Source organism: Cibotium barometz, chromosome 12 (assembly GCF_041138505.1).
Source record: "Cibotium barometz isolate CiBa-2024 chromosome 12, ASM4113850v1, whole genome shotgun sequence".
Taxonomy (NCBI): domain Eukaryota; kingdom Viridiplantae; phylum Streptophyta; class Polypodiopsida; order Cyatheales; family Cibotiaceae; genus Cibotium; species Cibotium barometz.
The window spans coordinates 43,777,365-43,791,938 of NC_141057.1; the positions used below are offsets into that span (position 1 = coordinate 43,777,365).

The 14,574-nt window shown below is 45.4% G+C and overlaps 1 protein-coding gene across 2 annotated transcripts in view; it reads left to right on the top strand.

Annotated features, from left to right (window-relative positions):
* The first annotated feature begins 893 nt into the window (after positions 1-893).
* The window catches only part of ABCB25 (ABC transporter of the mitochondrion 3), a 167,020-nt gene continuing 153,339 nt past the window's right edge, over positions 894-14,574 (top strand). The window contains exons 1-2 of one of the 2 annotated variants that reach the window (XM_086806530.1): positions 894-1,349; positions 2,012-2,269. In XM_086806530.1, the coding sequence (XP_086662656.1) occupies positions 2,216-2,269 (54 nt within the window). In that variant the 5' untranslated portion in view covers positions 894-1,349; positions 2,012-2,215. Of the gene's footprint in view, positions 1,355-2,011; positions 2,270-14,574 lie in introns of both variants that reach the window. The other variant, XM_086806529.1, reaches the window with a different exon arrangement.

A 14,574-nucleotide genomic window follows, 5' to 3' on the forward strand; every position in this document is an offset into this window, starting at 1 on the left:
TAGATGGCCAGCTGTGCAAGTGGGGAGGCAAGTAGCAGCAGATAAGCATGTTGCTGCCTTGGGGGCTTGAGTAAGGGCGGGTGGGGAAATGGGGTGAACAGAGACACAGATAGAAGCGAACAGATTGTGGGGCCAAACAGAGAGAGAGACAGAAGCGAACAGATTGTGGGGGCGCAGAGAGAGAAGCGAACATCATAGGTGTACGGAGAGGGAGAGAGAAGCGAAGAGCTCGTGGGGGTGAACGAAGGCACAGATAGAAGCAAATAGATTGTGGGGGCAAAGAGAGAGAAGCGAAGAGCTTGTGGGGTGAACAGAGAGAGAGATAGAAGCGAACAGATTGTGGGGGCGCAGAGAGAGAAGCGAACAGCACAGGTATGGAAAGGAAGAGAGAAGTGAATAGCTTGTGGGGACAAAGAGAGAGAAGCAAACAGAATGTGGGGGTGAAGAGAGAGAAGCGAAGAGCTTGTGGGGGCGAATAGAGACACAGACATAAGCGAAGAGAGAGAGAGAGAGAGAGAGAGAGAGAGAGAGAGAGAGAGAGAGAGGGCTCACCCACATAAACCTTGTAGAGGGGAGAGCAGCCCCCACAAACACACCGAAATGAGAAAACCTGGAGAAGGAGCACACTACATGCAAAAAAATTTGAATTATGCCTGCATGCATTAAGGGAGGGTGGTTGTATATGCCGTCTACGAGACTACGAGTCTACATGGCGTTAAGGGGAGAGCCCAAGGGGACGCACAAAAAGTTGACTGGTGGCAGTTCGAGAATTCAACGCATCTTCTCCTTTTATATATATTAAGAATCACATATTAACTCATATACAACACAAATTAACTTAATAGAGTTCAATATTTGGCACCCATATTAACTTAATTTATAAATATATTGCTGACCCTATGACAATTTTTCAGGACAAAGCCTTGCTTTCACATGTGCATGAGAGACAAAGGGTATGCTAGGTTTGGCTAGGAGCTGCATGCCCGATTTGCTGTGTATGAGGTGCAAATAATGAAGTGGACAATCCTTGGAAGCTGGTAGCAAAGTATTTGCTGCTTGAGAGAATCTGGCACAGATGGGTATGGGTATACGGGGAGCTTTTCTCCACTCAAGGAATTGGGCCGCGCGTTCAGGAAAATTTAGTATATGGGCTTTCTCAAAGGCTCCGGAAGAGGACGATTTTGCACGCAGAGTACCCACATTAATCAGAGATTATCACACTAATCACGACCATGCCCACAGGTATCTCGCAAAATTTTCTGCTAGCTATTGGGAGCAGGAAACTGGCTATGGTGCTAGAAGGAGATGGCCAATTGACAGTCAGATTTGCAGTCTAACCCATTTGCCCGGCACGGTTTCACTCTTACCCTTGCTCCTGTTCACCAAGCTGAAAAATGGGTTGATATTGAAGATTTAGCCTTGCTAAACTGTTTCAAATGCATGATCATGCTAAACTGTAGTTAACGCAGTATTAGCTTGCTAAATTAATTATGTATAACCGCACTTAATGCAGGATTAGCTTGCTAAATCCTTGTTAATGCGTAATTAATTATGCTAAACTGTAGTTAATGCAGACTTAGCTTGTCAAACCCTTGTTAATGCATAACCATGCTAGATTACATTTAATATAGGAGCAGCTCGTTAAACCCTTGTTAATGCACAATCAGATCAAACTGTAGTTAGCTTGCTAAATCCTTCTTAAGGAATCATCATGTTAAATTGTCGTTAATGTAGAATTAGCCTGCTAACCCTTGTTAATTCATGATCATGCTAATCTGTATCTAATGCATGTTAAATCCGTGGTAATGCTCAATCATGCTAACCTGTTGTTATTGCAGATTTAACTTGCTAAACCCTTGTTGATTCATGATGATGTGCAACTGTTGTTTGCGGAATGAGCTTGCTAAGCTGTCACTAATGTGTAAAATTATCCTAAACTGTTGTTAATGCAGAAGAAGCCTGCTTAACTGCCTTTACTTCTAGTAATCACCATGATCTGCCTATTTTGCAGGGATTTCATGCAGATGGGGGTATTGGGCAAGGGTTATTTGCCCAGTTTTCATCATTAGCTGCCAAGGCTGTTGGAGTAGCACCTCCATCAAGCCCTTCAACAAAGGAAGGAAATGTGGGCAGGCCTCATGATGCCCCAGAGACCCATGTAGCAGATCTGCGCATACTACAAAACCTGGGTGCCTACTTGTGGCCTAAAGACAACATGGAGTTTAGAGTGCGCTTGTTTGTCTCACTTGGCCTACTGGTTGCTGCCAAGGTATGGGCATTTATACTCTATACTCTCTTTATGTATCAATGGTCAATTGGAAATAATGGGGCTCACTTGGCCTACTAGTTGCTGCCAAGATATTGGCATTTACACTCTCTTTACGTATCAATGGTTAATTGGAAATAATGGGGCTGTATCAATGCGCTTGTTTGTCTCATTTGGCGTACTAGTTGCTGCCAAGGTATGGGCATTTACACTCTCTTTACGTATCAATGGTCAATTGGAAATAATTGGGCTGTATTTATCACCTCAAATCTTACTTGTTTCCTCAAAAAGGCAATGGGTTGTCTTCTTACATTTCTGGGGAAAAGCTTTGAGAGGTTGTTAGTCTAGCCAAGCTCATGGATTGACCACATTGGTGGGGACTTCTTTTGTCACATGCACCCTGCACTATGGTGCTATGTGACACACAGATGCTCAGCACTTTATGTAACATCATGCAGTATTAATACCCTTTTAGGAATATTTGTCATATACTGTGACCCCATTGTGAGCCCCACTTCGGGACATGTCAGGCCCAAGCTACGTAGGTCAGTCTCCCAACCTTAGGTGTCAGGTCAGTCCCTTAACCCACTTGGAGAACAAAAGCATGTACAGGTCATCTGAGGTTAGGCATGAAGAAATCAATCCATAGATGCCTATAACAAGCATGGACACATGGGCCAGGCCATTGGCCAGCCCATGGGGCAGTTTGGGCGCAGATTTGGTACCCAAACATTTGATGCTAAGCATCATAGCTATGCCCAATCAAAAGCATTCAGTGTTCAGCCTGATCACAGGCTTTGTCCAGCAGTCGGCCAGCATCTACTACATCATATAAATATTCTGCCAGCATTTTATATTAACACGGCATTTAATGCTTGATTTTCATACATTGTTTGTCCTATTTACAGGCCGATAGGAGTAGCATGAACTGACCAGCATCAGGTGGGTGCTATATAAGAGATCTCACTTTCCCTTGCATAAATCATATCATTCCACAAGAGTTCAAGCATCCTAGATCTAGTGCTTCATCAACAAGCAACTTGTGCTCAGCCTCAAGCAGCCTGAAGGCAGCCCTTGTTCTCAACCAGCATATGTGCTACTCCTCAGCATCTTGGAGTTGCATACGTGGCTACATCAGGCTCTCTTCGGTGGTCTTGGATCAGCATATGGTTCACCTGCGTTCGGTCTTCCTCGTCCTTGTGTTGGGCAGTCCTTAGTCATCATTCATTATCATTGTACAAAGTTCTCCAAAGAAATACAAATTGTGTTATTTTCATTGAAGCTTTGGTTGAGTTCAATTTAGTCTAATCAGTGTTTAATGAGTCATCATCAGTATGGCGTTTAAACACTTGCTACAAACCTGCAGGGAGGGGAGGGGGGTGGAGGAGGGGAGGGCCGCTTTTCAGTGGGGTAATTGGGACCCCAAATTTGGTGTTAACTCTCATCTTCTCTCTCTACTTTTCTCTCTCAAAGTAAAGTGGATTGCATAAACTCATAGGTTTAAAGAAGGCTTCGTTGTGCGTTACGACGATCAATCTACTGCATGCTACATTGGTATCAGAGTTGTAGGTTGTGACCCACTTAGCTACCCAAAAGTGAGAGCATTCTGTGGAGGGTAAAACTGCGGTTAGGAAAAACCACCCAAGTCTCCACAATGTTAGGAGAGACTTCTTCAGAAAGCTACAAAGAAGACATGGAAGGAGAGATCAACAATGAAGACACCACTGCAGAAACGCTTCCGCAATTCCGTGAAGATTTTGTCAAAGCAATCTTGGAACAAAATAGATTTCTCAGGCAACAAATTGAGGCTAAAGAAGAAGCAACAAAAAAAGCTAAAGAGGAGGCTAAAAAAGTCAAGGAAGCAGTTGAAAAGGAAAAAGGACTCTCAGAACTTGAAAGATTGTTCCTCATCATGGAGCAACAAAGGCAAAAAGAAGAAGCCGAAAAGGTTGAAGAATGAAGGACCAAAGAAGCCCAATGTGATGATGAATGAAGGGCCGAGGACGCCAAACGTAGGGTTGAAGAAGACCAACGATGGGCAGACCAAGCAGCCTGAGAACACCAACAAAGGCTTGATCGAGATGCTATGCAACTCTAGAACCAGTAGTTGATAGCATTAGGCCACTGATCTACAGCCTTTGCTGGTACATCGTCCTTTCGTCCTTGCTTTGCGCAGCGCCCGTACCCGTACCCTACAGTTATATAAACCCCCGGGGTGCTCCATGGGCAACACGCATTTCTGCGTAGCTTATGCTCTGCGCTGTGCCGTCGTCCGTACCGTCGTCTGCATACCACTCCTTTCCCTGTTAACCAACACCGTACCTTTCTGAGCCATGCAGGCCACTGATCTACAGCCTTTGCTGATACATCGTCCTTTCGTCCTTGCTTTGCGCAGCGCCCGTACCTGTATCCTACAGTTATATAAACCCTCGGGGTGCTCCATGGGCAACACACATTTTTGCGTAGCTTATGCTCTGCGCTGTGCCGTCGTCTGTACCGCCATCTACGTACCACTCCTTTCCTTGTTAACCGACACCGTACCTTTCGCAAACATGCTGTCAATTCTCCCTACGCTGGCGCAACAAGGTCCGAGTTCCTCCACTGCCCCAACCACCACCGTCATGCGAGCTCAACCAAATCTTAGTAAGTATGATGGTAAGTGTGATCATGCTATAGTTATGCAATTTATTCATCAATTTGTGGCATATCTTTCTTTGGCTAACCTTTCACATCCTCAAGATCGAGTCTACTTGGAAGCACCTCACCTTTCCGGCGAAGCAGTTACCTGGTGGCAACATTGGTCTAGTCTACATGTAAGACCCATCCACAGGGGCTCCTCGGTATGTATGGGACTTCTTCGTGTCGGACCTCAAAAAACAATTTCTTTCTTCCCAATACATGATCAATCTTGAGGATGAGTTCTAGAGACTCTCAAAATGGGTCTGTAGTGTTGACATACTCTAACAAAGTTATCACGTTAGCACAGTAGTTGGAGATATTTGAGGAGGATAAATTGAAACAATTCATTAGGGGGTTGGATACTAACATTAGGTTCACCGTGCGTAATTTTGAGCCACAGTCATATGACAAGGCTTACTCTAGCTCAGAATTAAGAAATAATGCTGAACGGAGGTAAGGCCCAAGCAGATATAGGCTAGCTCGAAATTGGTGCAGCATAAGTGTGAGCATGGTGGTCGGTGAGCAGGATAAATATTTAAAGGTTCATATTTGGGGCTAAGGTTTATTGACCCATGTGTGGACAACCCCAAGTGTAAAGAGGACAAAGATAATTAAAGCTAAAAGGTTCTATAACCTTTGGTGCCAAGGGAATTAAAGCTCATAAGGTTTTAAAACTTTAAGTGGCTCCTAGGATATTTATGGGGGGGGGGGGGGCTACTCTTCTTTTGGAGTACACGCCTCCCTCTCTCTCTATCACTTGCTTTTTGGAAAAAAGGGGTGTTGGCGGGCAAGGCTGAAGGCGGATTTTCTGAGAAAAACAGAGACACGCAGGTTGGGTATGCCATGGTGTCATAGAGTACATGCGGTGGTGGATACGTACAACAGGAAGATTACGTTGACTCATAGAGGGAAAGAGCATATTTTGGATGTAAAGCTTAAAGGGGAATCTGTTCCTATTGTATCGGCTTCGTCCATTTCATCAGTAATGAAAAAGTATCTTTCCGCGTACTTGGTTTTTGTAAAGGATGCAAAAGATGACGAGTCTAAATCTAATTTGTCTATGTTAGATAAAGACAGGACTGATTTCCTATGTGAGTACTAGGATTGTTTTTCCAAGTCATTGCCAGGAGAACTTCCTCCGGAAAGGCCAGATGAAACCGGCCTCTGATAGAAACCAGAGTGCGGTAGACTAGCAGTCACCGGTCCACTTGTAGTCTAGATGAAAAAAACAAAACAGATTGGAGCTAGAGCGCCCAAATCTGAAAACAAGGCAACACCTGTTGGCCCCAAAGCTTGGCGCCCCTTGCGGTATTTCTTTATTCAATTAAAATAATATGAATGGCTGAGTACAACAAAAATCAGCCAAGAGTTTACACCTGTATGTCCAATCTGACGTCCCACAATGCCTCTTAGCACAGAGGATCTATGCACACAGATCTGTGTTCCACAATAACACACTGTGCCTCCCTCTGATCAGCCAAGACCACTAAGCAGGGCAGCCATGAGGATACATCTGGCATAACTCAAGTGCATGATACAACATCTCAGCTGAAACACACATATGCTGTCCAAACTCTGTCTCAACCCTTGTCAATCTGCCATACCCCTCCTCTCACAAGGGGCCAGATAACTCATATCTGCAAGAGACATCAAGCAGTAGAAAGAGAGATAGATGAACAGAAACAGAGCTTACCAAATTCAGATCGTGAAACAGCACTGGAGGAAGCAACGGTACCAATTTGTACTTGCAGGCACTTGTATCCACAACCCTGCTTCACATATGTGCATGTACTTGTCTGTACCCTCCTCCTTATGTTCACTTCTATGCTGTCTTTGAAAGTACAGATCTGAAAAACAGCACTTGTACTTGCTTGTACTTGACGGTACGGGCTGTTTCTGCAGAAAACCAGAAGTAGTCGCCTGCTGATTTGCTACTGGTCGCCTATGCCGTCTGCAACAATATTGCCCAGCACCTGTACTTGCTCCAAAACTGGCCGTACAGTGTACCTGCAGAAAGTACAGAGCTGTACTTGCAGTCGTACAGCACTGTACAGCCTGGATTAAGCAATCGCAGCTGCCTGTCTCTGTCCCACAGCTCTGCGCCTCTCTGTCCACAGCAGTACCTTCTGTTCGTACAGCACTGTACGACAAATTGTACGGCCTGCTCCAGCACACAGCTCACAGAAAACAGCAGCAAAACACAAGTACAGCAGCCGCCTCCTTCTTTCTGTGCTTTTCCACGCATGTATGCCCACTTTTGCTCCACGACTCCCAAAAGGGAAGAGAGAGAGAGAGGAGAGAGAAACACTCCAAAAGTGGAGTGGCCCTCCTCCCCAAAATAATCCCTAGGGCCCCAAACTTTAAAAGTCCCTAGGGGCCACTAAGGCCTAGGGGCAAACTTTAATAAACATTAAAGTTTAATGTTTCTAGTTCCCCCCTTCACACCTAGGGATGTCCACACATCTTAAACTCTGTCCGGGCACCCCCCATGTGAATCATTCAATATTCTAACTCTGCAACCACCATGCCCACACTTGTGCTGTTCCATTTTCACAGGGCCATGACATACCCCCCTCTTGAAAAATGGCAAGCGTCCTCGATTGCATTCTGGTGATGCATCAAAATATCCAAAGTGAAATATACAATATGGCAAGATCAGCATCCCAATCTCTCTAAGCCATACACATGTATCAACATTCACTGCAAACCAATGGCATAGTAATAGTCCAAGTTGTATACCACTGTGAACCATACATATCCACAAAAATCTCATGTGACTAGTACACATATATCATAGAAGTCCCATAAACAGATGTACTGTCAGCCTCAGTACCTTCGGGTGAGATAAAAACTGCACCAAGCGACCTCTAGATGTCATCTGAGCCTGTCTGTACCAAGGGAGTGGAGGTGCTACCCCCCTCTTGAGCATCAGGTAATGCTCCAGACCCATGCTCTGCTGAACTTGAATGAGCCACAACAAGAGTCGGCTCTAACTCAAAGGCATCGAGATAAAGCTGCAAAACCTGAGGTGAATCTGTTAAGTCACCTTCCTCCATCCACTTCGCATCCATTGGTGAATAGTTCTTGAACTTCACAAGATAGTGACGGGAAACTTTACCTCGTACCTTCCTTTCTTTATGTGCCAGTATCTGCTCTGGAATCAGAACCTCATCAAGTTCCTCAACTTCCGGCTGAGCCTCATTTGATACATCCTCAGGCACATCCCCACGGAAAGGTCTAAGAAGACTCACGTGAAAAGCATTGTGAATCCTCCAGTGATCTGGTAACTTCAAATGATAGGTTACCTCACCAATCTTTTCCAAAACCTGAAAAGGCCCATAATATCGCATGCTCAATTTAGGGAATAAGCGCTCTTTACTCTTCATCTTCTTGAGTCTAGCCTTTTCAAAACGCAAAAGAACCCAATCACCCAATGCAAACTGTAAATCACGTCTGTGACGGTCTGCGGCTTTCTTTTGCTTCTGCTGAGTTTTCTGGAGGGCCAACTTAACTCTCCGATAAACTTCATCCAAGCTCTCCACATACTGATCAGCCTCAAAGATCTTATCCTTTGTATGCAAAATGGGTGGTACCTTCTTCCCTCCTTCTACAATCTCAAAAGGCGCCTTGCCTGTCGAGGTATGTACAGTGTTGTTATATGCAAACTCCACCAAAGGAAGATACTTTTCCCATTGTTGCTTGTGCTCTGACACATAACACTTGATGTGATATGCAGCGGAAGTCTTTGTATTGGTTGATCCTGTCACACAATATGCTCACACCGTCTTCTGTATCCTGAGTTTCGTGAGTTTAGCAATCCATTTCATTTACTTCAAACTTTAAAGAGATGAGAGAGAGAGATATGAGAACTGTACACCCGATTGGGTCCCGAATTACCCACTGAAGGGCCCCCTATCCCGATAACGAGATAGTGTTTGCTTTATTACTTTAGAGAGAATGACTTTGGACTGTAGATAAGCCAAACGCAAGATCTCGGAGGATCGGAGAGCGGCTGATCTGTACACTGCTGTAGAAACACCTCAATGACTTGATCTCGAGCCTATGCACTCCTCCCAAGGGCATGAGGAAGGGCTGCACACCTGAGGCTCAAAGAAGAAGAAGGTGGACTGTTCTACACACTGTTAGAATGCTGAAAACACATATGAATGCTGTGTTACCTTCACCAGATGACTGCTGAATGTGTGGATGATGCACAGAATGCTGGACACTGATGCAAACAACTGTTTCAGGGCTGGAAACTGCTGTAGACTGAAACGCTGAGCTGTGGAGAGGGCTGTGGACTGAAACGCATGAGCAACAGGGGACTGCAGGGCTGCTGTACGGCTGGAACAGAAACGCAGCACTGCTGCTGTACTGCTGTGCAAAAACGCAGGTGAATACAGGCTGCAAACTGGCGTTGAACTGAAGGTGACGGGTATGCTGAATCTGGGCCTGAACTGAGTGCTGAATTCAGGGCTGAATGCAAGCACCTAGGGCTGAATGAAGCTAGGGTTTCTCAAGGGCTGGAGAAGCAAGCTTATGGGCTCTAGGGTTGGATTAGTCTTGGGCTGAAAGCAAGAGAGAGGAGAGCTCTTAGCACAATGAAGACTGAATGAGAAAATAGGCTCTAGGCAAGCCTATTTATACTAACTGGAGGTTGGTCATTTAATAAAGTTAATATTTATAAATGTCCGATAATGCAAATAATGATAAATAAATACTAATAAATATGGAAAAAATACCAGATAAATCCCAGTAAATTCCCTAAGGCTTTGGGGATGTTCTAAATGATGCACAGGCATATGTATGCATATTATGCAAGATGCAGAGTGCTTTCTGATGCAAACCCTAAGGCTTCTACTGACTCTACATGCATGAATGATTCTCTCCAAGTGGGTTAAGGGACTTGACTGACGGACTGACCCACTAAGGCTGAGGAATGACCTACGTAGCTCGTGCCTGACTTATCTTGGACTGAGGATGTACAATGGGGTCACGGCGTACGACAATTATCATCCTATTGGGTTCTAAAACTGTACAACTGTTGCACTTCTGATGATGAGCCATCTTGTCACCATGCACTGAGTGCAGAGTGCATGTGACATTCCCTCCTGATTAGCTTGGCGGCAGGTTCATGGCTTCCAAGTAGTCCGCCAATAATTGGGGGTACTCCTGGAAGAACTCCTTGTCGAGCCATACGGCTTCGTGGGTGCCTCGATCTCGGAACTTCGTATAGAACTGACGAATCCGTCGACCGGAACCATGCTTCCATCGATGAAGAAGGATCTGCTCAGGCTCAATAACTTCTGCCTCGTCTACCACGTCTGGCTGCTGTTCATCTGAAACATCAAACACTTCTGGACCAACATATGGTTTTAGCCAAGAAACATGGAAAACATCATGCATTGTCCAACTGGTAGGCAATTTTAACTTCATGGAGACATCACTTAACTTTTTGACTATTGGAAAAGGGCCAAAACTACGGAATGAAAGCTTGGGACAACGTTTGCCCACTTGTTTCAATCTTTGCTTCATGATACGCAGATAGACCCAATCCCCTTCCTTGAAGTGGACATCTCGTCTAGACTTATTTGCCTGTCTGCTATATGCTTCCTGAGCTTTGGTCAAGCGGTCCTTGACTGACTCAATGATCTCGGAAAATGCTTCCGTGGTTTTATTAGCCTCTAAAGATGGAGACACCATTCTCGTCAAAAGAGAAGAAAAACGGCGACCAAAGGTTGCTTCATATGGAGTCCGTCCGACACTGGATGAATGCGTGTCGTTTAAGATAGCTTGGACCAACGGAAGATAGTGCTCCCATTTGGACTGCTGGTCATGACAGTATGACTTGAGGACATCAAAGGCCAATTGATTATAAATTTCTGTCTGGCCATCTGTCTGGGGATGGAATGCACTAGACAACTGCAACTTAGTTCCAAAGTTTTCAAATAATGCCCTCCAGAAATGCGAGGTAAACTTGGAATCTCTATCTGATGTTATGGTGCTAGGCAAACCACAAATTGGATACCAGTGCTTGAGAAACAGACGGGCTACGTCCTCGGCTGTGGCCGTATGCTTGCATGGGATGAGCATGCAGAACTTACTAAAGCGATCCACAATGGTAAAACACTGAGTGTTACGGGATCCAGTGGATGCTGGTAGAGGCCCTACAAAGTCCATAGATATGTCGATAAAAGGTCCGTCGGGGATAGGCAAAGGTTGAAGTAAACCTGCCTTCTTTGAATGGGGAACCTTGACTTTTTGACAAATCTTACAGGCTTGTACATGTGCATAGACATCACGCCTCATCTTTGGCCAATAAAAGGACCGTTCTAATTTCTCGAGGGTACTGTTGATACCCCTATGTCCTCCAACTAAGGAGTCATGGGCATCGTGGAGAAGAGCGGAACGCTTTTCTCGAGTAACACAGAGACGGTTCTTGTAGAACAACCAACCGTTTTGTACTGAATAGTGGCCAAGCTCAGAAGTGAGGACCAAACTATACTGAGTACCAAACTCAGGGGAGTCGACATATTGGTCTTTCATACTATCCAAGTCCTTCCCCGTGATTTCGAGAATGGTAGCTACTTGGACTGCCTAGATGCTGGACTTTCGACTGAGAGCGTCTGCTACTGGGTTATGCTTACCAGGGATGTATTCAATCATACCTCCAAACTGTTGGAAGATTTGACTCCACCTGGCTTGTCGATCACTCCACTGGGCACTTGGCATAGTCTGAAGCCACTTAAGTGCTTGGTGGTCTGTTTTCACTGTGAAAGCCTGTCCATAAAGAAAAGGCTTCCAATGTTTGAGCGCTGTGATCACACCCAAAAGCTCTTTGTCATATACCGAATAATTCTTTTCGGCGACATCCAACTTTCTGCTGTAATAAGCCACGGGTCTATTGTCCTGCTGGAGGACTGCACCTATGGCTACATTGCTGGCATCGGTGATGACCTCGAAAGGTTTGTCCCATGATGCTAACTTTAATACAGGTGCTTCTGAGGCAGCTTTCTGGAGTGCACGGAATGTATCAAGTGCCTTACCTGTAACTGAGACTTTCTGCTTGCGAGTCTTCACCCCCTTGAGCAAGTCGGTAAGAGGTGCTGCAAGGTTGGAAAACTGATGGACATGTGTGCTATAGGCCTGACAAAGACCTACGAATGAATGGATTTCTTGGGCGGTCTTAGGAATGTCCCAATCTAAGATCTCCTGAACCTTTGATGGGTCCAGTCTAATCCCATCGGAACCGATGATGTAGCCCAAATACTGAACTTCCTTAACACCAAAGATGGACTTTTTGGCGTTTATGTAGAGCTGATTATCTCGCAAAAGTTGCAAGACTTTCTCCACATCTTTCTCATGCTGCTCTGCAGTGGCTGAGAAGACTAGTATGTCATCAAGGAATATGAAAACACACTTCCCAATGTGGACTGCGAAAATCCTAGACATCATCTTATTGAACGTTGCTGGTGCATTTGTAAGCCCAAAAGGCATGACTACGAACTCGTAGTGACCATGCTCTGTCCTGAAAGCTGTTTTTGGAATGTCAGCTTCAAAAATGCGGACCTGATGGTAACCACTCTTGAGGTCGATCTTAGTGAAAAATTTAGCACCGTCTAAACGCTCCAAAATGTACTCTGTCTTGGGCATAGGAAACTTATTCTTGATAGTGAGTTTGTTTAATGCCCTGTAATCTACACAAAGGCGTGCAGACTTGTCCTTCTTTTGGACAAATAGGATAGGTGCAGCAAATGGGGAGGAAGAAGGCCGAATGAATCCGGCTCGGAGAAGCTCAGATAACTGCTTTTCCAACTCGCCCTCTAAAGTCTTGGAAAGACGATAGGGAAACCTGCTAGGAGGATCTGATCCAGGGACCAAATCAATGTGATGGTCCTCAAGGCGAGAGGGTGGGAGACTGGGTGGGAGATCGTCCCTAAGCATAATGTCCTGGTGTCTCGATAGGAGGTGTGCTAATTGAGGGACTGAAGATGTAAGGGATGCTACTAATGAGGGAGGGGCTGTTTGAGCACGAACATAAAGAAGTGCTCCTTTTGCTCCCTTGCGGATAGCTCGTCTGGTCTGGAGATGTGAAATCAATGGGATGCCAAGAATGCTTCTATCCCCCCGAATCATGACAGGCTCAGGAAAATCTTTACAAATAGTAAAAGTGTCATGTCCCCAATTGGGAATAGGCTCATACTGACGGAACCATTGAATTCCTAAGATCATGTCACACCCTAACAGAGGGGAGACGATGAAATCTCGTTGAAATGAGGCCTTCTGAACTTCAAAGGCAAACTGCTGTGCCTTCTGGGAAATGTGGGTGCGAAGACCAGGTGTAAACCCGTCCACATCCAGATGATATGGGACTAAAGTGCAGTTCAATTTATTAGCCAACTGGGGAGAGATGGCGTCTTCAGAACTGCCCATATCGAAAAGGACTACAAACTGTCGGCCCTGGGCAGAGCCATAAGCTCGGATGAGGCTCTTCTGAGCAGCATCACTCTCACCCTCCTGCTTAGCATCAAATACCACGGATGGTATAGGATGCATGGAAGGTAAAAGTTGAACTGCATTTGAGGTAGTAGGCGGGACTGGAGGAGCTGGGGAAGCTGTGGCAACTGTGGCAGAAGGAGCTTTGGCAGCTTGTGCCGCTTGCCATTTGTGGCAATCCTTCTTACCATGCCCTATAATATGACAGAAAAAACATCTATTTTCTGACTGGTACTTCTTTTGCTCCTCTGGAGGAAGATAACCTCCAGTAATGCCTGCTTTAGCCTTTTCATCAGGGGTTTTCTTAGGTTCTTTATCCTTCTTACCCCCTGAACTGGAGCTATTACTGCTGTCCTTCTTAGCATCTTTAGAAGATGCGTTACCTTTCCCTGTCTGTGCAGCTGATTGTTGCTGCTGGGGTTTGGTACTGGACTGAGATGTCTGCTTGGGCTTGCCCCCGTTGAGCTTCATTTCTTCATTCTGAGCGAGAGTCAGAGCCCGGTCATATGTACTTGGTTCAAAGTTACGAACTGTGAACCGAATGTTGGAGTCCAATCCACGAATGAATTGCTCCATCTTGGCCTGCTCAGATAACCCTAACTGCTGTGCTAAAGTAATAACCTTACCGGAAAATCGAAGCACTGGGGAACCGTTCTGTCTGAGTCCATAGAACTCGTCTTTCAGACCGGTCATGTACTGGGGCGGGAGAAATCTGGTCTTCAGGTCATGGACAAAGATGTCCCAGTCAAAGGCTGTGACACCTGTGGCCTGGTTAGTATGAATACTAGACCAATGCTGCCACCAAGTGACTGCCTCACCAGTGAGATGGGGAGCCGCTAAGTGGACTTTGTCTTGTGGGTCTGTGATCCTAGCTAAAGGAAAATGAGCATTAAACTGATGAACAAATTGATTAACTGAAGAATGATCACACTTACCATCATACTTGCTGAAATTCGGTTGACTGCGAATGATGGTGGTTGATGCTGCTGCGGGATGCTGGCTGGTGACACCTATGACTGGGGAGACTGAGGAGAGCTGCTGATACCTCAAGTGTATGGCCTCCTTTTCCCGTTGGTGTTCGAGTAACATACGTTCTTGATCAAGCTCACGTTGGTGTTCCTGAGCGGCGAGTT